At 36.6% G+C, this 26,455-nt stretch overlaps 1 protein-coding gene across 4 annotated transcripts in view; it reads left to right on the forward strand.

Moving 5' to 3' along the window:
- The first annotated feature begins 13,219 nt into the window (after positions 1-13,219).
- Positions 13,220-26,455, forward strand: part of USP53 (ubiquitin specific peptidase 53) — a 39,866-nt gene continuing 26,630 nt past the window's right edge. The window contains exons 1-3 of one of the 4 annotated variants that reach the window (XM_061992215.1): positions 13,220-13,242; positions 20,711-21,433; positions 23,815-23,907. In XM_061992215.1, coding sequence (XP_061848199.1) covers positions 21,290-21,433; positions 23,815-23,907 — 237 coding nt within the window. In that variant the 5' untranslated portion in view covers positions 13,220-13,242; positions 20,711-21,289. Of the gene's footprint in view, positions 13,243-13,279; positions 13,535-20,710; positions 21,434-23,814; positions 23,908-25,335; positions 25,465-26,455 lie in introns of those variants that run through there. The other 3 variants (XM_061992214.1, XM_061992217.1, XM_061992216.1) reach the window with 3 other exon arrangements.

Below are 26,455 nucleotides of genomic sequence, written 5' to 3' on the forward strand. Positions count from 1 at the left end.
AAATTCTGTCATATATTTTCTGTAATTTACTTTGTCACACAAACAGCACAAACAAGTATATAGGTCCTGAACAAATCTGTGAAACAAAACAAAAAAATCAATCTCATTGACCAAGAATACTTTCCTAGGAAGGGATTACTTTGGCGACCTTAACTGTACACGCTGTACAACAATTATAAAGATGATGACAAAAACATTAATTCTTCAAGGTTAAAAATGCAAATGCTAAAGAAAAACAACTACAGTGAAGAAAAATGCAAATAAGTTCTGGAGGAATTTGTTGTTAAATGAGCCAGCATACCCATTCATAAACATATTTGAGCAGAACCATTATAATATTGCTGCATGACATATACACAGTAAGGACTGTGAAAAAAGGATGAATTATTATTATTGTATACTCTGCAAAAATAATCTACATACGCAGAACATGACACCTTGCTCCTTACACAACACACACAATGGTAACTTTAGCTTCCACTGGTGCAGAATGAGCTCAGGAGGCTTAAGATGTTTGGCAAGTACTGAGCCTGCTAGGCATGTGTTCAGCTGATGGTCCAAATAACAGCATTAAATGTGGGTGGAAATTAATGACAGACCTTAAATCCCAAATTCTGTCTGAGACTTCTGAAATTATCTGTGTCACAGCAAAACTGGTCACTCTAATTCAACATTCAGCTACAGTTAACTGCCTCAGAAGAATATGAACTCTAATGCCTCCTGCTTTTCTAGCTCTACTACCACAGAGCTACAAGTACACTAGTAAAACAGATGTGCCCAGATCACTCTTTTTAAATCCGAGGCCAGCTGTCAGAGAAGAGTCTGCAGCCATACTATTTAATCTTCCCATATTGTGTGGCTATTGCCATACTGCCTGTTGGGAATAGCCCCTTGATCACACTAAACTCTTGAACCATGTTTTGGACCTGTTTGGGAAAGCGTTAATTGGCAGAAGCTAGTACTGCGCAATGTGCTAAGTATTCAACAGCACAGAGGACCGAGTGCCAGTGTCCAGGAATGTTCTCTGGCTGCATCAGCCTCGATGTAGCCTTATTGTGCAAGTCTCACTGCAATAAACAAATTTCTCTGCCAAAACTCAATTTCTTTGTCTCAAAGAAAGATATTTTGTTAGGGTTGACAATTCAGAGATTTTCTACTAACTTCAATGAGTTTTAGTACCTGAATCTATTTTGTGAGACACATAACACACTTGAAACACATCCTGGAACTGAGGAAAGACTAGTTTTGCGTAACTAATGATGAAGAACTTCAGAGATCAAGATCTGTGTTAATCTTGGAAGACAAAGAGATGACTCTGAAGTGACAGAAGAAAGGTTCCTTTAGTTATAGGTCTGGAAAGATCAACAAATACTTCTTCTAATTTTGCAATGGTGCTTCAAAAATCTTGTATCTGTAACAAATACAGCTGAAAAGATAGATTAAATGGAAAATGCATGTAAGTAACAGCTTTACACAAACATTATCACAGGTATATAAAGATTACAGAAAATGTGGTTATAACATCACATACACTTTACCAGGAGATATTTTTATTTGCTTCTAAAAGAGAAAGGGACTGAAGGGTATGATGGAAAGGCCAAAATGTAGTGGGAGTAAGTATATAGTTTAAAATGTCTTTGTTCTCAAAGTGGTTTTTTGTCTCATTTTCATTTACATTAAGGTACTCATTGCAGAAGTAGAAATGAAACTTAACTCATTTAAATGTTTTCACTAAAAATGTGAATTGCGGAAACAGATCTGCTATTTCCCAATCTATACAAAATATTCTGTGATTACAGTATGTAAAAAAGAAACAAGAGATGTACACTTCTCAGTAATTCCATGAATATAAGGGTTTTTTTAAAAATATAGGCACCTTAAACCTCTTTTGGCAGGAAAAGACAAGGTTCATTGCCTGTACTGCCTATGCTGTTGAGGGTAAATCAGCAGATATGGCCATCAGAAAGAGTATTTTAACGCTATACTGTTATGGCTGTAAACTATTTGGATAACTTATGACATTCCTATTTCAAACACGTTGGTCAGACTCAAAAAAACTATATATTCATATTTCACTTTACTTAGCTAAGCAAATAGGCCAAATTGCCCTCATACTCAAGTCCTTCAGTGACAGCACTGAAATAATTTTATAACTACTGCATACAGTAGTTGATCTGAAATTAATTCTTGAATCCAACAGGGCACAGTCTCTCTGATACTAATTTTTCATGACATAAGCTACTTGCTTATGTCTCATACAAGGAATGTTTGCATGAATGGGGTAATAAAAACCCCATATGGTGTCTCTCCCAGTTTCAACTAAAAACCTGCAGCTGATTTGTTTTCTGGTTGTTGTGTAACAGTGGTTACGTATCAGTACCAGGAAAGGAATGATTCATGTTGTTACTTTATTACTGTTCAGAAACATTTTGTTTATATCTAATCTTGTGCTTTGGATGTGTATTTTTTTAATTGCATACTGCCTTCTTAGACAAATATGTCAGCATGTCTTAGCTGTCTTCTCTCCTGCATAATCCATACAACTGACAATCATGGTAACAAATCATTATTCTATTGTCAAAGTACCTCTGTGTTTTAATTAAATATGCATTGTCTCCACCAGAAGCAGGAAAACCACTCTGAAGATGGAATTCTGGTCCCAGTGAAATCAAACAAGACTTTTGGCATTGGCCAATGTGCAGTCAGAATTTTACCATTCATAACATTTATTGCAGCTCAAAGGCCTATTTGTAATTGAAATTTATGCCACTACCAAAGCTGCCGTGTGTTCAGCATCAGAATGGACATTTTGGATCATAAAGTGTTTGTTTTGCAGTGGACAGATGATGAAGTGCAAACAACCCTAATAATGTCTCAGAAATACTCTGGGAAACTGCATGGAACTGTAGGGAAAAAATGAGCACATATTTACTAAGATCTCTTTGCAATGACCTTCAGAGCAGTCATGAATAACAAGAATCTGCTTCAGCTCTTAGATGGCCTTGCTAACCAGCACAAAATATTCTAGGCCACACCTAAGACAACAACATAAAATGTAATTCCTGAAATACAGTAAATCTGTGGAGTGTAAAATCCCATACACGTTGGAATAGAATTTCTCAATGTGGGGTCCATAAATTATTAGGAGTCTAGACAGAAATACCAGATCTCCATAGGGCTGACAAGTCATGCAGTGCTGGCTCCTTCATTATTGCCAGAGGCTACGTAATGTTTAAAACCAAAGTGCTCTAAGTTAACTATAAATAGTATGTTTGCCACAGAGCTGTTATGTAATTGGGTGTGAGAATACAGATGATAAGAAATAGCTATAAAATGCAGTCAACATACTGATAAACTTAAGAAACAGAAATTGCATATAAAATATTCTTATCGCATATAAAGTATTCCTATTAAAAGGAAACCAAAAATAACTAACATCTTCAAGACAGGATTAAACAAATCCATAGTGGTAATAATGCCTAGTATGTATAATGGCTACTATACGATCTGAATCTGGAGCTTATCACTGGAAAAAAAGAAAGCTGTGTGAGAAAGATCACCTCACATTTAGCTGATTTCTTTCTATAAATAGCTTCTACTGGACACTGCCAAAGATCACTAAAAGAAGGATCTGGCAGTCCTATGAAACATTTATTGGCTGTCTTCCAGAAATCATGTGTTAAGTATCATGACAATTCTAGCAAATGCCATCAGTAAAGAAGTTTATTAATTTACATCAAAATACCAATTACAAGAGCAGTTAGAGGAACGCCAATTTTCACAGGCGAATGAAAACACTTTAAATGTAAGTTACAACCAAAGACAGTCAGGGTTAACTTCAAACCTCCCACACAGAGTATGGGCGCTGCAGGGAACACAAAAGCCTGACCTCGGCTACGCCTTTGGCAGGACTCCTGATTCTATGCAGTGAGACCTCACCCTCCCACGTTCACACTGATCTTGTTCCACATGTTGAGTCCACATAAGCCCACCACATATTAAAGGAATAATTTATATTATTATAGATTTTTTAAAGAAAATAGATGAAAAAGGAAGTTTTACTTCATTGATTAGAAGAGTCGTGGGGATAAAAAAGTCTGAGAAGTTCAAGCTCAGAGAAATCCAAGTTCCATCAGAGCCATAACATACAAAAATTATTCCTCAGTTTTCACATTAATGAAATTTAAATACTTATGCAGGTTTTGTACTTTTTCATTAAAAATAATTTATAAAATCATGGTAAAAATAAAGTAAGTAAAAAATAGGTTTACATTAGCACATACATAATATTTCAGGTATGGTGCATAATTAATATAGGAAACATTACAATAACATTCTACTTCCATTTTACTTGAAATAACAGGTTTCATTCTACAGTGGGCAGATTTTAATTGATAAAAGTACCAACCAATTAATATTTGATGTTTTGAAACAGAAAGATATATCTTTCATTTTAAAAGTTCAAAAAACTCTTTTCTTACAGTTATTTTTGGCCAAAGCTATCAACTAAATTCAACATGAATTCACAAATATTTTGTTTTCAGATGTAAATTGCATTTCCTGAGAACAAGCTATTCATCCAAAACACCTGATCCACCATTTGCAATACTTCCCTTCATCACAGACAGTTTGTAAGACTGTCCAAAAATACCTTCAAGAGGCAGAGGATTTATAAATCACTTTCAGAGTAAAAATAAGCCTGAATGTTGTGAGCCAATTATTCTTACAAAAGCAAATGGAGATTAAAATATTCGATGGAGTTTGTACAAAGAACAGCTTGAACTTTGCCAGTTCAGAGCTGGCTGTACTCATTAATGCAGGAATGCCCTCAGGCTGCTTTGTGTGGAAGGTATAACTCAGAACTCGATTTCTCTGTAGTTCTGAAGGACACTGAACAGTCATCTGACAGAAAAAAGAAAGAAAAAACAGAAACAAAAAGAAGGAAAAAGAGAAAAAAAGAAGGGAAAAGAAAGAAAGAAAAAAAATAAGAAAAAAGAAAAGAAGAGGAGACTAAATAAATCTAGTTCCTTTAACATAGGAGCAGAAGAATGGAGAAGGATTTTGAAGGACAGCATAGGGAAGAGGAGCACTCAGAGAGTATGAAGTTAAGAATCCCGATGGTGGGAAGGTTAGCAGCCATGCAGTTGGCTTTGCACAGCCAAGTTACTCGAGTTAGGGAAAATACTAAGTAGTAGTTACTGTAGTTGTTACACTCAAGATCACTGAAAGATGACTACACAAGGTAACTACAAATGATTACAAACATTTTAGGCACGGCAAGCTCCTCCTAGGCTGGCTTACTATACATCAAGGAGCCAAGTAAGGCGTAATACTGGCAGCTGAACTCTAGCAATATGTCATCCCTCAAGTTCTTAATGAGAACATTTTGACTATTTGCTGGCAAGGAAAAAAAAAAAAAAAGAACATGCAGTTCAAATAGGAAGATGAACAGTTCCAGTAAGCATTACTGAGTTAATATTGAATGTGCGTATTTTCTGGCAGAGTTTTGCAGTGATACAAATATATCTCAGTAATGTATCATTGCTGAAAAGAAAGTGATACTACACACAGTTCAAAACAAAAACAAAAGTCTCCATATATTTAATGACATTATCATTCATTTAGATACAGTTTATAAAATGCACAGACAGCAGAAAATATGGAAATAGGAAGCATCAGGAGAACAAAGAGGTAAAGCAGACCTGCAACTCTCCAGTTCCATGAGATGAAGACAGGAGGCATTTGCTCCAGCCCTGCTGTCTTTCTTCTCTAAAAAGCAAGATAACCCACTAACAGTACTCTGGCATAGCGCTCGTACCTGTCGCTTGCAGCAGAAAGGAGAAATCTAATAATTCCTTCTACCACTAGTGTCAGTCTGGTTTAACCTATGGTTGTTTTCAGCTAATGTGCATGAAACAGTTAAGACCAGAGTGTGCTCTAACTATAGGTTAATGAAATACAGGACAAAAAAGTTCCATTCTACAATGTGTCCCTTTGAACATCATTATTTCTCTTTGCAATGTTTAGAGGCTTGGACAGTTACAAAACTTCTTCTAACTTCCAATCTAAACTTATTCATACCTATGTTAGAGTAATTTCTAAACAAAACATTTTTTTTACTTTTTAAATGAAAACAAGCTTTCTTTCCTGTCACATTTGCTTCAACTAGTATACACAAACACTGTAAAGTCTTTTATGCTTCACTTGTCTAAACTAAACAATCCAAGTTCTTGTAGTCTCTTGTCCACTCCTATTTTTTTCAGTAGGGATTTCTTTTTTTTTTTTTTCTAAAAAAACCCCTCTTCTAAGCCCAATTTCTTGCATGTGCTTTTCCAGATCTGTTCAGTTTTAAAGTTTCAGTAGCCACACGTACTACAGGTGGCATGTGTACCTCTTTATCTGTACAGAATCATAGGGCTGAATCGGTGGCTCACAGACACCCTTTCTTTTGCTTATACATCCAGTTCTTTCAAATTCTCACCTGTTCCATCTTACAAACACTAAACTTATATCAGAGTTTTTCTATTAGTCCCTAAGCACATGACTTTGTACTTTATATTATTGTATTTTATCCTATCTTATTTCTCTACTCTTCAAGGTCATCCAATTATTCCGGTACAATGCCACCCTACAGGAACTGTTTCCCAAATTTGTGACGTTAACAAATTTCATTAGCAAGATCTAGTGTTCATGCCAAGATCACTAATGAAAATATTAAACAAGACCAGTTGCAATATCAAGTTTTGGACTCTAAAAATTTGCTCCCGCCATTCGTCATAACATATTGCCATCTTCTCTTTCAGGGTATCTCTTGGCTCATCTGGCAATCTATTTACTAATTACTCTCTTCTTCAGTTTAATAATTTGGTTTGTCTAGAAAAGCAGTTATGGTACCACACAATGAATGCAGGCAATCTAGCATAATCTGTCTATGAAAAAAAGAAGTGGTTAACCTATATACTTCCTTGTCCTTTTTTTCTTTTTAATTCCTAGAATTTGTTGCTCTTTTTTTAAAAAAGTATCTGCACAAGAACCTAAAAAAATGCCTGTCCTCTACCAAAAGCCAGTCTACCTCAGTGTCCATGTATGTCTATGCCACTGAAAACTAGCCAGTTAAGAAACTAGCCATTTCAGATTTGAGCCTTGCCGAGAAAATCTTCACTCCAGAAGCAAGTGGTTCTCAGTCCTCCTTTGCTTCTCCATAAAAATAGTAGTGACATGCTTCTATAACAGAATAAAAATCCCCATTCCCATAGATTTCTCTGCCATTTAAGTAGAGCGTAGTATGGAGGCATTCGAACCAAGTAGCTCTGGAAAATGAAAAGAAAAAAAAGTAAGTATGTCTCAGTATGGTATCTACAACGTCATCATGTTCTCTGATTACAAGGATATATTAAATTTTTCACCTGCAAAGTACCTTTATAGTTTACAAATGAAACCCAGTCTCTTCTGAACACAGAAGTGGGGCTAAACATTTTTATATTACATTGTAGACTGCGCTGGGAGCTCTGGAAACTTCAGGAATTATTAAAGGGGAAAAAAAAAAAAAAGATTATCTAAATCTTGAAATGCAATGAGCACTGAGAACATTTACTATATCAACCATCAACCTATTCTATAATACAATCCTGTCAAATTTTCCTTAGGTATAGACTGATGTGTGGACTCAACTAATTTTAAATGAAATGATGTTTAGTTTCTCACACAAGAAAAAATATTTTTTTAAAATACTTCCAAACATTCAAGCATCTTCTTATCTGAAGCACTTAGTGCATTTTCAACTTTTAAAAGAAACTGAGTGTATATTGCAAAACATTAACTACTCTATTACTCCTTCTTATTGGTTTTCTATCCTAAGAGAAAGCATTGGCATTCTTATTGGTTTCTATCCTAAGAGAAAGCCATAAACCAGACCTGCAGATTCTAAAGGATTGTGCAAGACTGATGCAATGCAAATACATTTTGTCATTTAAATTTTATATTTTCAAGAGCACCCATATGAAGATACAGTTTCAAAAAAGTACTTCTTATGCAGCATGTACAAAATTTTCTTATACTTCTACTGTACCAGGAGCTAACTTTAAAAACAAAACAGTCTGACATGGGAACAGATTTCACTTCTATTGTTGTTACACAGAAGTAGATTATTGGACTGGAAAATGGATTATCCAAGAGAAAAAAAATATTCATTTGCAAGACTTATGCAACCCCCATCCTTTCTCTTGTTCCTAATGAAAGAACACAATCACACACATAGATATCTTGTTCCAGGCCCATTATGATAAAAAAGTCTGCAGAAGAATGAAATTCAACATTTCTTCTTCTTAGGGTTAAATTGTAGATAACTTCAATGAAATTGCTTTTGCCACCCCATCGAACATTTTACTTGAATGCTGAAAATTGAAAAATTACTGGGAAAAATTATAGTCATGATAATGTACATTGAACATGAGCAAAATACATTCTGTTTATTCCTGCAGGTAAAGGAAGAAAACCTTAAAAATTGTGGGTTTGCTCTATCAAAGGGTGTCTACAGCTAATTAAGGGAGAACGAAGGAGAAGAAATTTAAAATAGATATGAGAGGAAGTTTAGAATCTCAGATGATGAGACAGGTCTTTCTAAAGAAATGCTCCACTAGCCTATTTTGAAGAAGCAAATGGATGCGTGTCTAAATTTTAGACTTCATACAGGATGTGAGAAATTAGAGCAATCAGATGACTAAGCCTCATGTGACAGCTTGCTATAGGCTACATAAGGAAAACTTTGCTAGAGTATGTTTAAGAGGAAAGGTAACTCATGGTAGGGGAGACTTGAGGACTGCATTATAGTTAGGTAAAGTTACCTTGCTTACTGCAAATGGAAGAGCTGTTCTTCTGTTTTGAATCTTTTTGTGATATTACAGCTGAGCATGCAACCTAGGGAACTTAGAATAAAATGTTTTAAGGCTTCCTTTCATTGCCCTACCAAATGCCTACAATTATTACTTTAAGTTGCAAATAAGAAAAATTCTATTTACTTTTTTCCTGCTTCTTTTACTCCATAATGGCTCTTCATCCTAACAATCTATTTCCCTTATTACTAGTAACTCTTGCAGTACATTATGAAGAGCACTGAGCTAATCAGTGAAAAATCACTGCTCCTGAAGACAAATAACTATAAGACTACCTTGGAATGTGAAGGATTTTTTCTCCCCTCTAGTCAGAATAGTTTAAATACATCATACCCCAAAGGCTTAGAGAACATGGAAAGTCACATATTCATACGTAGTTTAGCAATACCATGTCTTATGTAATTTTTATCTTACTCAAACTTTAGCCTGCTACAATTATTTAAAAGGTGCATGTCAAGAGGATGGGGCAGCACTTTTTTTCTGTTGTCTCAAGCGACAGGATAAGGGGTAATGGATATAAATCAAAACACAAAAAGTTCCACTTAAACATAAGGAAAAAACTTTTTACTGTAAGGTTGAGGGAGCCCTGGCACAGGCTGCCCAGGGAGGTTGTGTAGTCTCCTCTGGAGACCCGCCTGGATGAGTTCCTCTGTGATCTGATCTAGGTGAACCTGCTTTAGCAGGACTAGATGATCTCTAGAGGTCCCTTCCAATCCTTATGATTCTACAGTCCATGTAGAACAAGGCCCAGTTTTCATGATGTCTTTCAAACTGCAGGTTCTTCTAGAAGAAGGATTTTTCTTCATTATTTTTCTTCCAAATAGAGTGGCACAGTCTCAGATGCTCTCTTAAAAGCTCAATAATTTCTTCACAAAAAGATAATGGCAATTCCCAGGGACTGGAATTAAACATACTTTTCAATTACAATGGGTATGTCCCACAAGTGTCTTAAAAGTCTATGGTAAATAGTACTTGATCACATAATATTCTTTGTGATAGGCCAGTAAAACGGACTGGACTGTAAAAGGCAGTATAATGTCTAGTGCTGAATTACATTCAGTGAAAATATGGTAAAAAAAGATTTAACTAATAAAACGTACCTTAATCTCTACATTAGCTTGTGGATTTTTCTGCCTTGGACTCTACACCAAATTTGCTAATTTATTTTTTGCAAAAATCCCCCATAAAGTACAAACACATTTCCTGTTAAGTACACTACAGATTTCACGTTTACCAGCTCATAAGGATCAGCACAGAATAACAGTAAAAATGACAAAATCAATTAGCTACTCAATAAAACATTACTTCACTTTTTAAGCAACGCAAATTTTAACCTTCTACCCCTCCAATCTGAGAAGATTTGAAGCAGACATAACTTCGTTATTAATCGTTCAATCATGAAGAGGATAAAAACTGTTTGAAAAGGTGGCTGTAGACGTAAGTGTTAAGAAGAAATATGAGAGAAAATAGAGAACAGATGTTCCAGTACAGCTACAGGTATGAAAATGTTCAAAAAAATACTGTGTACACAAAACACATGATACAATAAAATTATTTCAGAGGAAGGAATCAGAATTTATTTACAGATCAGATAGTGGCAACAACAGTAAAAGTGACACTGTAACAGGAAAGTTCTATCGCAAAAATAAACCTTTTTGTGTGAACAGATTTGCAGCTCATTCATTGATGAAAATGATGCATGATGCCTGCAGCTTTGAAAAAATAAAAAGCAATTACTTTTAAATGTTTTGATGCTTCCTATGTTAAGATTTTTGTTTTGGAACATAACCTTCCATATATATGTTTTAACCTGAACTGGACAAGTGGAAAAACTCAATGCTCTGGATATGCTTAAGGATCTGTCTATACAGGCTCTGCCTTCACTCTGCTCCAGCTATGTGTTATGTGTCATGAGTCAATATGCTCCCCCTTCCACATCAACCATCACAATCATAGAATAGTAGGGGTTGGAAGAAACCTTTAGAGATCATCTAGTCCAAACCCCCTGCTATTCCTTCCTTCTGAAAAATCTTAACATTGGCCTGTTAGCCTGGATCCAATATGAACAGTTGGACGATTGAGTAGAACTGTAATAGACTGTTTTACTTTACTCTGTATCTCTCTCCCCCAAGTTTAACACTTTTCCAACTCTCTAGTCAATTCCAGTTTAACAATTAATGTTACTAACAGACTTTACATAAACATCAGTACTAAATCCACATAAACACTCTCCTGCATCTCACATAGCACATATCCTGTACTGACAATAACTGCAACAGGAAATAGTTTGCCCTTGTATCATTGTTTTGTACTTGCACCATTTATTCCAACTTTAAAATTCTTCTTTTAGCTCATTTAGGACTTCCTGTGCCGCACCTGTGTCATTCTCTGTCTGAACCATGTGGAAGGATCTATTAAGATTCACTGACAGAAAATCTTAAAATATACCATAATTAAAGCTCACAAACTACACTGAGAAAAAAAAAATCCAAACAAGTAATTGATAGAAATTCTATGGGATTTCTAAAAGATTAACTGTGAGAAACAAATCTGTGCTGAAGAAATGGCAGAGGTAAACAAGAAAGCAGAGTCCATGGAGAAGTAAAAATATCAAAACAAGGTTGCAATCAGAATGAGGTCATAATCCTACTTTAGGATCCACAGATGCCTTTGTTTGACTGTCTTCACAAAGAAGTAATACAGGGATCAAGAACTAAACTGATGCCAACCAAAAATAGGATGTTTTTTTGTAAAGAGAGAATGGCAAGATGCAAAGAACCAAAACTGAACTTTTAACAGCAATTAGTTAACATATCAACTTTTAACATGTTTTTACCTTAAAATTTCTAGTGAGAACTAGAAATTTGAATAACTATCAATAAACAGCTAAGAAGGAGCTACACAAAAAACTCATGAATGTTTATTCTGCCAATATGGTGTATGAATCTTTGGACAATGAGAATCGGATATTCAATTCCCTTCAAAAAAATCACAAACTCTCTGAAACTTCAGAAAACAAGAGGCTTCTTAAGCTAGCTATATAATTGAAGAAACACTACCAAAAATAACCTTATCAAAATGTATAAAAATAGATTCTTTAACAAAAACTGATACAGGAATGACAAAAACATAGTATTTAAACAAAGCAGTGAACTAATTTGATGCAGTGCTTTGTGTTCCACACAACCAATTCTGGAATATATCTTTACCACAATCTGGAGAACCTAAAGAAGATGCAGAAAGGCAACTTAATGAGGAAATTATTTACGTTACTATTGTATAAGATATAATTGGAAAAGTGAGCATGCTTTTATACACAGGTTTTTTAATTGTGAAAGGTCAGAAAAAGAGGCAATTGGAAATAGAATACAAAAAGTTGGATTCAGCAGCATGTGCTAAGGACTGCTGTTGGGTGTGGTTAAAACATTACTAACCTAGAAATGTGTTAATGAAATCTAAATATTTATCTAGGAAAATTATAGTAGTGAGACACAGATGGTACCAGAGAAACTAGAAATAGTACTCATCAACATGTAATCTAATCCCTTTTGCAAATAACAAAAGAAAACACACCTCCCTCCCTCCTAGTAGGCCAGATAAAAACTCATAGGCAACACAACTTTGGGACAATAACCCTAGGGCAGGTGGTATGGGCAGGTGGTACATTGCATAGGATTTTTCTGGGAAACATGGACCTTGGATACAAGGCAATTTTGTGATCTTACACTTTTTTTTGGGATTTGGCTTAAAAGCCACTGGTGTGCCTCTGGTGTTTCATGAACATCTTAAGTTAAGCCACTTTAATGGGTTATTTAACTCAAAACGTCAGTAGTCTGGAATAGCTTCAACAGATACTTCCTAGACTTCAACTAGACAACTTTGAAAGCTGCTCCCAGTTACCTGAGAAGCAGCTCTAATTACACCTGGGACAACCATGCCCTATGATAAAAACGGGAGGGAGAAGGAGGGCCCTGCATCCCTCTACCTTCGGCAGGCCGGAGGAAGCTTGTCCTGTCCTGTCCTGTCCTGTCCTGTCCTGTCCTGCTCTGCTCTGTCCTGTCCTGCCCTCTGAACGACTAAACCCTCTCGAGCCCTCGAAGGCACACGGCTGAGGGAATTAGCCGTCCCGCACATCCCTACGCATGCGCAGACGTGGCCGCACGGCAGCTGTGGCGGCTACGCCCACCTACCGGGCTTTCTCCATCCCGAGCGGGAGGCAGTGGCACTGATTGGCCCGGCTCCTCCAATCGCCTCCGAGCGCTTGTCCCGCCTCCGGCTGTCTTCCCTCAGCATCCCCTCCCTCTTCCTGGCGCCGGGCGCTCTGGAGAAGATCCGGTCTACCGTCGGCTAGGTGCGCACCTCGGTCCTCGCCCCCGCTTCCCGGCCGCCTCGCCACCCCGCCACCCCTGTGCGCAGGCGCGTCTCTCGGGCTGGAGAAGGGCGGGGGTAGAGGGAGGGAGGAGCGCGCGCGTGAGGCCGCCCCCGCCTGCCAACCCGGACTGGCCGGCGCGCGCCGCCCCGGAGCGGGAGGCTTGGTGGGGAGAGGGGGAGCAAAAGTTGTTGCGAGGGCGGGGTCGCGCCCGTAGTCGCCGCCAGGAGGGGGCGAGAAAGGAGCTGAGTGTGTGAGCCGCGAGCGACAGGAGGTGAGTCGGGGGCCAGGCAGGCTTGTGTCCCTGGAGCGGCGGGAGGCGAGGCAGCGGCCGCGGCGGGGGAGGCAGCCGTGGCCCTGAGCTGAGAAAAGGGGAGTGAGGTACCGCTTCTCCCCCGCGGTGCGGGGCTAGGTGTGTCGGGCAGCCAGGGGACGGGATCTGCCGCGGTGGCGGGACCGCCACGGGTCGTTCACCTGCTGCCGGTGCGTCTGGAGGTGGGCGGGGAAGTTGGGGGGATCTCGTCCGGTGAGGGCGGCCGCCGCGCCCTTGGACGCTGGGTGGGTAGCTGTGGTCGCCGCAGGGCGCCGCCTCCCCCTTACCGGCTCAGCGCGGCGCCCACCCGCGGACGGGGCCCGCGTGGATAGATTGCCGCGGAGGGCGGCGCAGGGGTTAAATCTCTCTTGAGGATGGCATGGGTGAGGGTCAGAAACAGACCGAGGGGCGAGCTACCAGCACTGCCCCGGTTAAGTTGTGCAAACGGGGAGGGGAGGAGTAGGCTTCACTTTAAACGGGCACAGTTTTCGTTTTGAGGCGGTGCGAGTTCGCATGTCGGCTCGGTAGGAGCTAGAACGTAAAGTTAATGTTTAACGTGGTAGTCATATGCCCATCAGCGAGTTTTTCTGGAGTGTTTTCAAAAACTTGTTTAGAACAGGAAATGCCAGTGCAGGTAGTACCGGAGCTGTTTGAAATTTAATCAATTTCCAGTATTTGGAGGCTATGTTGTTTGCTGTGTTCATACAAATACAGTTTAAGAAGCGTGCAGGTAGTATGCGAATCGTCTGCTTAGCATTTGATCTAAGTTTAAGTTTATCCCTTATTTTGATTTTCAATGCAAATATTTTAAAATCAGCTTTTCGGATTGTTCAGTATTGTTCTCTTGATGTGTACTTTTCCCTTCCCAAAATAGATGTGAATTGTACATATTTCCAATACTTTCTTCTACACATGCAAAAAAAGAAAATCTCCTCTTCCTGAACTTTGAAGCTGTTAGGATTATTTCAAGAGAAAGAACTTAATCAAGTGAACAGTATTGTGCCTGATTGATGATGCATTATCCCTTTCCACGTCAAGACAGTGGAAATTGCCTTTAGTGACTTTATTATTATCTGTTCTGTTGTTGTTGAATGAAAGTGTGATTTTAGGCATCAAAGCAGTGAGTGCTCATGTTATAACCTAAATAGAAATTAGCTTTGTCAAATGGTAGGTAATCCTTTCATCCCCTAATTGTTGCAAAGAGATGTTTGCCGGTTGTTTTTTAAAAGTATCAAACTTCTTGCATAAAGAGTTATTGTCCTGGACCAGTGAGATGTTCACAATAAAACCAGCTAAAATGTGCGCTTGACTTTCATATCAACATTTGATAGTGCAGAATGTTTTTCAGTCATACAGGGTGCATGATGTACTACTGACAGAATTGTTTGGGTATGAGACCCATTGGACTTCAGGGTCAGGGTATTAGCACTATCATGTGTTTCAGTTACACTGCTTTCCACAATCTTGGTAATGCTACTTGGTCTTTTTTCCTTCATTAATGCTTCCTAATAGAGTAAAACTCTTTAGTCACTTGAGCGACATAGCAATGGGAATAAAACCCATCCAAAGAGTTCTTCAAAAACATTCTCATGGGTTAAGCAGAAACTAGTTGGTGTTTGTTGGGACCAGGTTAAATGATGATGGATTGAGGCTGTAAGAGAGAGGTGTACTGGATCAGAATTTTAGATGTGGACTGAGATATTTGTAGATACATTGTACAGATCCATTCATGAAGAAATATCTCAAGTGTAAAGATTAAGAACATTCTTTTTTTTGTCACACCTGTATAGGATGAGTGGCAACATAAGCATAATCTTTAAGCCCAATCCTTGTAACTTGGTTATGTATTTTTTACGTGGTGATTTAAACTGGAAAGCTTTTAGAAAAGGAACAGAACATGTTGTTTTGCACTTATGTTAATGAGCAAACATGTCCACAGAAAACTGAAAGGCAAGGTTAGAGTTTAGGCAGGCAGTTAATCTGGAATAGCCAAGTGTGAGAATTATCATAGTGAAGATAGCGTCTCTCTTTTTTGAGGCTCAAGAAAGCGTATATGGTAGCCTTTGAACAAAACACTTTGTAAGAGAGTAGGAAGATGGAGAAACAAATCTTTTCTTTAGTTTCAGTGTGATGATTCACTGTAAATGCTGGTCCATGTCATTGCTTCGGAATTTGTATTCTTTAAGATCTTTGCTCAGAGTTCCCATTGTAACTATTTCTGAAGTTGGTTTGTAGTTATAATAGCCCAGGGATTCTGAGCTATGAGCCTAATGAAAGTTTTTATTGGAAAAGTTTAAAGAAAAAGCTCAAAGAAAAAATTGTGGACTTTCATAAAAGCTGTGATATCATCCACACTTCTGGTTCTGTCACCTTGGAAGGATGGAGAGAAGTATGATGTGCAAGGGCAGTGGTTTGGCATATGAGGGACAGCTAAATGGAAAAGGACTGCAGAGGAGACAATAGAGGTCTTTAAAACAGAAAATAATGGGATTTAAAATCTTCAGAGATTGGTTGGAAGAATTTCTAGAAAAAATAACTATCAAACACCCCTTTTGTCTGTTGGGGATTTCTTGAGTCAGTGAGTGAAGGCTGAAAGAATGTGTCGAACCAATACTCACTGACTGGTATGCTTGCAAATGGCCTGCAAAATCCAGCTAATGGTTACTGCTGGGAAGTGGGAATTTTTCTGGGTTTTTGTGGTGGTTTTTTTTGGTTTTTTTTTTTTTTTTTTGAGGGGAGGTCTTGTCTGATAGTGATTTTTTTTTCATGGTATTTGTATTACAGGTGTTATTAATGAAGTGGATTTTTTTTTCTCTGTTTCAAATAGTGAGAATTTGCATTCTTGTAAACATATTTCTTTGACAGCTTTTGAAGTTAATAGTATAAGAGTATAACTTTCAAAGGAAAAGACTGGTAACTGCTAGAAGCATTGACTATGTCTTACAGCAAGTGAGATCTATGACATTTGCAGTTCAACACAACAGTGAAGGTGAAAGAGGGCAGGATTTGTGCAGGGACCAAAAAAATTGTCAGGTCCATAAAGACAGTGTAAAAGTTTATCCATTTTGAATTTTAGTTGTCTTCTGTATTTTTAAAGCAACTTCATTGTTGATTTTATTTTTTTCTAAATCATTGTAATCTCTCACATTGTCACAGTACGAATCAGGTTTTTGTTCTGTTGACATGGATTGCAGTTTTAAGTGACAAGCTTTTGAACTATGGAAAACAACTCACATTATCACAGTTGCAAGTTGCTGATTTACTGAGGATTTCATTCTGTTGAGGAAGATAAAGTAACCTCAGTTCTGATGATAATGGATTACTGCACAAAACTAATTATTTCACATCAAACATTTATTCACTTGTAATGTTATTAATCATTCTCCCTTCTCAAATTTTTGTTATTTTATATCTAAGTTCATAAATTACAGCAGATATCACTTTAGAAATGCATATACCAGAGTTTTCAGATCATTAGGTAGGTTATCAGACTCAGCAGAGAAGTCTAAACTGTCAGCAGAAGTAAAAAGCTGTGTTGCTTAAAAGTAACCTTATTATTGGGCATGAGAAAGTTTACCATTAGTTATATATGCAACACACTGAGAGTAGAATCATGGAATCACAGAATGGTAGGGGTTGGAAGCAACCTTTAGAGATCGTGTAGTCCAACCCCCCTACAGAAGCTGGTCCACCTAGATCAAGTCGCACAGGAACGTGTCCAGACAGGTCTTGAAGACCTCCAAGGAAGGAGATTCTACACCCTCCCTGGGCAGCCTGTGCCACTGCTCTGTCACCCTCACAGTAAATTGTTTTTTTCTTATATTTAAATGGAACTTTTTGTGTTCCAGCTTCATCCCATTACCCCTTGTCCTGTCACTAGGTAGGTGTCCCTCTTGATCTGAGGAGCCCAGAACTGGACACAGGACTACAGATGAGGCCTCACCAGGGCAGAGTAGACGGGGGGAGCAGAACCTTCCTTCACCTGCTGGCCACACTCTTCTTGATGCATCCCAAGATGCCATTGGCCTTCTTGACCACAAGGAGACATTGGTGGCTCATGGTTAGTTTGTTATCAACCAGGACTCCTAGGTCTCTCTCTTGCAGAGCTGCTCTTCAGCAGGCCAATCCATAGCCTGTACTAATGCATGAGGTTGTCCCTTCCCAGATACAGGACTCTGCACTTGACCTTCTAAATAACTTATGGAAATAATAACTATTTTCCTTAATAACTTAAGGAAGTAACTTATTAAACAAGGGTTCAGCTTTTCTCTTTTTTTTTTTTTTTGTCTGGAAATGAATCCTATGTCCTCGCATTTCTTTAAATAATCAACTGTACTCCAACCTCACAGTTAAATAAGTGAGATCTGTTTGCAAATGACTTTTGGGTCAGAAATACCTTTTTCCCTAGTAACTTCTGGATTTTAGCATTAGCATTCAGTCTGCCTTACTTTTCATTTGTTTTCTTTACTTATTTTGGCTGCTGTAGGCTGAGCAGTCTGTACATTGAAATGCAGACAGCAAGGGACAGGCCAAACTGCTGCTGGTGGGCGAGCAGTTCTGGAAATGAGAGGTGTAGTGTATTCAGCAGGGAACTGATTTTAGATTGGGAGCTCCTAAGAGCAAGCTTGGTGTATTTGGATCAGAACTGAATTTATTTTCTTGTTTCTGCCCACTTAAAGGCAGTGACATTTCAAGCTTGTAGTGGAGTAAAAAAACAGTTCATACCTTTAAAGCTACCATAAGCCACCCATACTGTTCCCAATCCAGTCTCTTCCCTGTTTTTTTCCCCTTCAGTGTACTGAGTTTTGTACTACTGGTTACCAAGAATTGTTCATCTTAACTTCAGTTTTTGTCTGCTGGGACAGCAGCAGGACATAGTTTTCCATATGGGAAATTATATAAAATGGAATTGAGAATTCTGTATTGCCAGGAAAATGTGTGCTCAAGAAGCTTCTCTGGTATGTCAAAGAGCAAGCTGTTTTTCTGATGAAAATATATTAAATCAGTTTTTCACTATGTGTACAGAAATATGAAATCAGAAATTAGTAGAAAGTATTTCGTAGTTGAAAGAGTTGAATGTAACATTCTTCTGGATTTTTAAAATGTATTTTTAAAATCATAGTTATAATTTTATTTTTAGGAATCAAAAATTATAGTGCTCTGTGACAGCAGGACACTTTGGGCCAAATGATGTTTCATATTACTAAACGCTCTTGATGCTTGGTGTTGGACTTTACATGTATATGTAAATGTATTTTTTGATAAATATGTATATGATGAAAAACAGCTATAAGCCTTAGGTGTTTTCCTTGACTCCTCTTTATGTATCTTTACTGTAGTGATTCATAATTTTCTATTTATGTACTGTTACTTTCTAATGAAAACAGTTGTTAAAAATATTTGCTTTCCTTTAGTTGCTCAATACAGATGATTTTTCACTCCTGCATACCCGACTTCAGAGAATCTTTAATGTTTTTCTGTGTTAATCTTCATTTTACTCTTACTTTTACCTCTGTCCTTGTTTTCCTATAGTTTGGTCCTTTGTTGAAGAACAGCTGTTATGCTGTGCAACACTTTGACAAAAAAAAAGTTGATGGTACTTTAACATTCTAATAAAATCTTGCATTCAACTGCATATCCAGTTACTTATTACATCCTTTTTCTCCCTCTTCCCCCACTCCTCCCCTCTATCTGGGTTTGTTCAAGTGAACATAAAGAACCCCAAAATAATCGCATGATATTCTGTCAAGGTCAGTTGCCAGTTAGATTTCAGACTCCTTGCTCAGTACTGCCACAAATCGCACTTACTATTTCCAGCATTATTAAATCAAATTACTTATGGATGAGATGCAGTAAGATCAGTAAACAAACAAAACCCATCTGATTATGCATGGGGCAAAAGGGACCTTTGGTTAGGTTCCAGTTATAGATTTTAAAAAAAAAATATGAGCAAGTACCAATGTTTCTTTTAGATAAAGAGGAATATTTTTCAGGGGTGCAAGACTCCTGCAGGTATTTTTGAAAGTAATGTGATTTGTTTCTGTGACACCCCAGCTGTGCGATGTTGAGAACTATAGAACAGTATGATGTCAATATGATGTTAGTTGTTCTGAGCTGGGGAAAATTGTCTTGCAATTTAAACAGTATTCCAGCTACCAACTTTATTTTGGGTTTTTAATGCTACACACCTATTCTGAGAGGCTTGCACAGTGGAAAAAATAGTAGTGAGAAGGCTGCAGGTTTTGTAGTATACCTCTTTAATACCTCATGCTTTAAGGTGAATATCTTGTTTGGAAATGTCCAAATGTCACTTCTTCCTCTTTCCCAAATATGCAGCCTTAATTGCTTGAGTTTAAGTTTATCCTATTCTGTGCTGTTACTTCAAGTGTTTACGTGGATGATGTAGTAATGCCAAACTGAATAATCCATTGCTGTGAAATAATCACTGTATGGGCTTTACATGTGCCTGTTCTAATGTTCTGGATGATGAGTCATTTAACCTTAAATACGTGCCTTCAACAGTGAGTGAAACAACTGTTATTGTTGGGATTTGAAACTCTTAGAATCAGTTATTTGGGCAGCTACCAAAGTGTTCTAGCCCTGCTATTAGTTATATTTTTCTGAATGCTTTAAGAATGAAACAATGGATTTATGTAGTATTTGCTAGGTAGCTGAGAATCCATCTATAACGTCTTAGTAAGACATGCAAATACATATCAGTTTATGTCCTGCTGGGATATTGAAATCAAAACAGTCTTAGACTTTCAAGTGTTGAATAAAAATATTTATTTCTTGGTAATCTTTTTATTAGATGTGGAGATTCAAAGTTAGAATAACACGTATTACATGGTCTTTTTATAAGCTGTTGCCTATTTTTAGGAGAACCTTTAGAGTAATTTTATCATCTTTAGAGTTGCATAATAAGGTAAAAGATAATTGATTCACAGACAAAATAAATGACATTTTCTGCTTTAAAACCTACTTTTAGATGGTAACTTTTTTCTCCCCTTCCCTGGTTATTGCATCTGCTTTAGTTTAAGAGGTTGTTTAGGCCATGAACGCTCTTCTGATTTAGAAGCTCTTTAACATTTTTGGAAACCCTATTTTTTATATATTCTCTTTGTTTTCCTATTTCAGATTCGATGGAAAGAGAATGAAATAAACATGGAGTCTTCTAAATGGGAAAATATTTCATAGATCACAGTTAAAAGTAAAAAGAAATTGGAATGACATGAGAGAACCGGAGTATAAAGCCTTACAGGAACTTTCCATTTTTGTGATATGTATAAACTTGCCATATAGTACAACGAATGATTTATAGTAACACTTCATTGATATTCCTGGAAGAAGTCAGTTGCTGAGCAACTTGCCTAATAAGAACTTTTTTTCTAAGAACTTTTATTCTAAAAACTTTTAACATCTTCTAACCTTAACTGGACACCTTTTCTTTTGGTTTGTTGATTTTCTGGTGTTTTTTTTTTTTTTTTTTTCAAGTCTGAGAGTTAGAAACTTTGTATCTCAGCTGAGAGACTGATCCTGATAGATGCCTGACAGTCCTCGTGAAAAGTGGACGTAAATCCATGAATGGTTACTATTGCACAAAGTTGAATGGATTGCCATGAATTTCCAGGAATTCCCTTAGGACCTTTGCCTTGCACTTGTCAGATCCTTAAATATTTAAGTTGTAAATATTATAATTATAAAGTATAAAAAATAATGGCATGGGTGAAATTCTTAAGAAAACCTGGGAGTAATCTTGGAAAAGTTTATCAGCCTGGAAGCATATTGTCCCTGGCCCCCACAAAAGGCTTGTTAAATGAACCCGGACAAAACAGCTGCTTTCTTAATAGTGCTGTTCAGGTAAGAAAACACCTGTGTTATTGAACAGTTCTCTTTTTCTTTTTTTTTTTTTTTTCCGCAACTTAGATGGTCATATTAGAGAGAGTGTTCTTTTGGCAATTCTGTTTTTACCTTTTGCATTTCAGTATGCAGAAAAATACAGCGTGATTTTTAGATGGTGTTAAATTCAGTTCTCAGTTAGTGATTCCAAGTAAAACAGAACAACATGTCTTTCTGGAAAGGACTTTCCTAAAAGAAAAAATAAAATCAGTGGCAGGAAAAAGACAGCTGTGTGCAAGTAATAAATTATTTAGTGTTTCATTTCAAACAATTGGTCAAGAGTATTAAATATTTAATTTTGAAAAAAAATGACAACATGTTATTCTGTTTGCATGCTTGAAGAGTATAATAACTTTCCTTTTATATTTGGAAACATAGAACTCATAACTTTAAAACTTACTGCTTGAATTTTAAAATTAATGTTTCTGTTCAATGGCAACTTTACTACTTACCCCGCAAGATGTACAAGACACTTCTTAATGTGAGACAATTGCTGTCACTAGTTTTATTGAACAGGACACCTTTTATTAAAATACTACTTTCTCAGAGACAGCATGTAGGTCTGTGGTACTGGAGTATATCAGAAGATGCACATATGGCTGAAAAGCTTTAATTCTAATCTTAAGAAAGATTGTGTAATGTAGAGTAGTTTATATACTTGATACCAAACAAATACTTAGATTTACCAACCAACTTCTTGCATATGTCCTTCTGCATGCTGTTCTGTTTTTAAGTGACCTATAGTTGAAAAGATATTGGCTCTTTAGATCTCTGAAGTATAGTTTAATAGTACAGTGACATTAATGTTATAAAAAATTGGGCTGCTAGAAGCCTACTTATGCTGGGGAATATGGAGATCCACTTAATTCTGTGACAGTAGTGCTAGCCTTTCTCATATTGTGTGCAAGTCAGAATACATTTTAGTTTGCACAATAATCTTTTTTAAATCTAGAAATTTACATTAGCAAATTTCTAGGCTGTGCAAATAAAGAGCAGAGCATTATGGTTTTTTGTAATGCTCAGATTTTGGACCTGATAGTTTTAAAATGGTACAGAATTACTTGCCAGACTGACAGAGGGCTTATTAGATCTGTATACTCCCTAAATAAAAAACCTATTAAGTCTTAAAAATGCTAAGAATTTAAACATAGGAGATATGAGATACATCTATGTGATATGTATGTATATAGTATCTAAATACATTTAAAATAAAAGTATACAATAGAGTTAGTAGAATGAATTTGAGCATTCAATGGGAACAGCATGACCTATATTCTCTTGCAGTTTTGCTGTTTTTCCCTTAGGGTGCCCTAAAATTAAACCCCAAGTCATTTTTAGTTATAGTTTCAGACAATCCTACTACTTTATAACCTACTGCTGTTTATCAAAAGGTAGCTGATGATTGGAGACGGCCCTTTTATCTGAACCAAGGTTCAGACATTCTTTTTCAAATGCATCCTAATTAATTTTAGCTTTTATTTTTTTAGGTTTTTTTTTATAAAACTTTATAAAATATTTTGGGTTTTAGGATTATTTTATTTTTGATATTTTATAATAGGATTCTTTTTGTTTTTAACTAGCTTTGCAGGTGTTGTATTACTTGTAACTCTTGAACTCACTTTTGGGATTTCAGTTTACTTTTTTTTTATTAGTGGGGAACTTTCTGAACTACATGCACTAGTTGTGTACCTAAGGCATTAGATACTAAAAAGGATGTAGTATAGCCAAGCTAACATTACTTTTGTATAGAGTAGTTACACAAATGAAAGGTAGAAACATATCTGATTAAACACCAGGATCTGTGGAAAACCAAATATATTTCAGCAATCATTTTAGTAAAGGACCATAAAATGTAGTATGAACTTAAAATGATGCTCGTATTTTACCTAGCAATTCAGTTTCCATATTTCCTCTTTGGGATTTTCTTTTTTTTTATTTTGAAAGAATGCGCGGCATGGGGACTGGGAAAGAGAAATGAGGTAAACCTCATATCTGCCTTCTCCTTATATAAAGCCATAAGACTATTACAGTATCTGTACACAGTTGAGCTTGCTGCTTTTTTCCTTGGAGTACTTCAACTCGTTTTCCTCACAAAATACATTATTGTCATTGGTTTAAAAAGTTTAAAAAGGAGATGTAATTTTTGTGAGTTGTGAACACAAACCTTTCATTTGCACCAAATTAATGGAAAAGGACCATAATTGTTCTAGCAATGTGGGTACTCAAGTTCTACATATTATGTGAAATTAAAAGATAAAAAGAAAAGCTATTAAAAATTGCTGTGTTAAACATAGAACCTTTAGAACTCACTGCTTATTTTCTGTGAAACTTTGTTTTTATAGGTGTTGTGGCAACTTGACATATTTCGACGAAGTTTAAGAGGTTTAACCGGACATGTGTGTCAGGGAGATGCGTGCATATTTTGTGCTTTAAAGGTAAACAAACCTTGGAAGAATCATCTTTAAAAAAGAGGGAAAAATTATTTAACTAGTTTATATCCCTATCATACATACATCTGGGTGATGCTAAGCCATTCTTGTGCAAAGACATAATTTAGATTTAAGGACATTTTAAGCAAGTGTTTGTAACAGAAATGTTTTGTTGTTTTTAAAGAAATTTTACAATCTACTTAAAACTTTTATCTATTAAAAGTGTAACTTATTTGAAAATTTTCTTGGAGATTTTTTCTTCTAGTTTTTCTTTAGTGGTTGAATACAGTTCTTTTACAGTAGCTAAATTACTATCTGAGAAGGTCTCAAGGTTTTTATTTTATTTTTTACTCAGTAGTTGATGGTAATGGGTCAGAATTGTTCAGTTTGTAAGTAATGAAAGGTAATGCTTTTGGAAAGCTAATGAAAGCAAGTAACTTTTTCGTGTTTGAGATTGGCAGATCTGCAGATCTTAGTGCATAGAACTTGTGCTTCAGACAGTTTTGTAACTCATCTGCAGTCTGCGGACAAATGTCAATTTCTGATCGGTTCTTATTGGATTTACTGCACTAGTATTTACCTACCTGCAGTTAGGAGGGAAATAGCTGTAAGCATGATAGCTATTTCATTGTAATAAAAATAATAATGTAAAAATGCATAGGGGTATTTTTTAAATGGTCTAATACAGGACTATAGAATGTATATTCAAATATGGTAGTAGATCTAGTGATACATAGAACTTGAAATTGTTAATGTGGAGGCAACTGAGAGGGATAACACTGATTGAAAACTGTAGTTCATTGAGGAAGTGGTTTTTTTACAAAGCTACATTATAGGCAAGGATAAGCCAAATATTTCGGAGTTTTTTCTCAGTGAGTTTTACAGACCAAACTTTGTTACTGAACAAACATTTTGGGCAAGAACTGTTTTCAGTGATACTTATTTCACGTATAATCTATGTACTGTGTAGTATTTTTCAGCCAGTTTTAGTGTTTATCATGATTGCAGTACAGTACAGCTGATTTTGAATGCGTCTATCTTTTTCAAAACATAGTTGTTTCTGAAGGGTACCATTTAATTTCTTTGGTTAAAATGATTAATTTTAAAAAGCCAGCAAGTTGAAGTAGGTTGAGACTACACATATTCAAAGTAAGTTTCCAAGGCTTTTTATTCCAGCCTTTTTACAACCTCTTGACTCTACAGAACTTGATGGAACTTTTTGTTTCACCAGTGCTTTGATGCACATAGTGTTCTTCTGTGTCCTGGACACTTGATCGACACTAGAGTACATGTATGTCCAGACCGTAACTCAGGCATGCCTTTATTTTCAGATAAAATCTTGTGTCTCCTTGGGATGACAGCTTTACTTTCCTGGGGGTTTTGTGCATATACAGATTCATGCTTATATCTGGTATCATAATATAGAGTAAACTTTATGACTTTTTTGTTTTGATTTGGCCCATGTTACATGTGAAATTCTGGTCATATACAGTCTTGTTCAATGCTGCATGGGAACCGCCTTTATGAAGTGAAGAGAGATGGAAGGGTGACAATTGCTGGTTTGTATGTGTTTACACTACATACTTTTAGTGACTAATTACATTGCTGAAATCATATTAAAAAATAATATAGCAGCTTCAGTTTGCTCAGAACATGAATAAGGTAGTGCTCATGGCATGTTGTAATTGACTCTGTAGGGAATTGTACCATTCTAATGGTGCACTTGTGAAGACAGGGTGCTTCCATTTTTTCAAGCTAAACGTACCTTGCTATACCTTAATACCTACTCTCTTCCAGTAATCTTTGTGGCTTCAATTCAAGGAAAGATAGGTTTTACGTCACTTTTAAGTCACCTTCTGAAGCAGTACACTAGCTTCAGGTGCTTCATAAAGCTGCTGTGATTAAGGACTTGAAATTTTTTATATTCTTTCCCATGTCTATTCCTGATGGATGGATTACTCCCACAGTATATCTTATTGTTCAATTTATCTAAATGGCTTACTGTACCCAGATATTTTGCATTGCCTAGACTTCATATCTTCCTATTTTGATACATTTGCAAAAATACTGGCAAGAGGTGATATTACTGCCTTTTCTGAAATAGATTAGAATGGCATTAGTTGTTGCTCTGATCTTTATAACTCCATGGCTGGTGGCCTTGGTACTGAATTAAAAATTGTGTGTAACTCATTTGGAAGTATCTGTCTTCAGTCATTATGTACACCACTGGTTTTGTCTTCTTGGCTTTTTAGAAATACTGGTTGAATGATTCTATTTGTTCTGTGCTCAGAACCTGGGGCATTTTTTATTTTTATGCAGTGTATATGCTGGACAAGGATGTATTTCAGTAACTTACTTATTTTTGGCTTGGGTTAGGTTTCTTGTTTGTTTTTTGACAGTTTTAGGCTATTTTAGCCCCATTTTTTTTAGTGAAAAAGTAAGAATGGTGTTTTATCTATATCAGCTTCTCCTATAAAAGCATAGCCAAGAAATTCTGTTTCACTTCAATGTAGCCCATTTTCTTTTTATTTTGGTGGTGTTCTGAGAGTTAAAT

The sequence above is a fragment of the Colius striatus genome, chromosome 3, assembly GCF_028858725.1.
Source record: "Colius striatus isolate bColStr4 chromosome 3, bColStr4.1.hap1, whole genome shotgun sequence".
Lineage (NCBI taxonomy): Eukaryota > Metazoa > Chordata > Aves > Coliiformes > Coliidae > Colius > Colius striatus.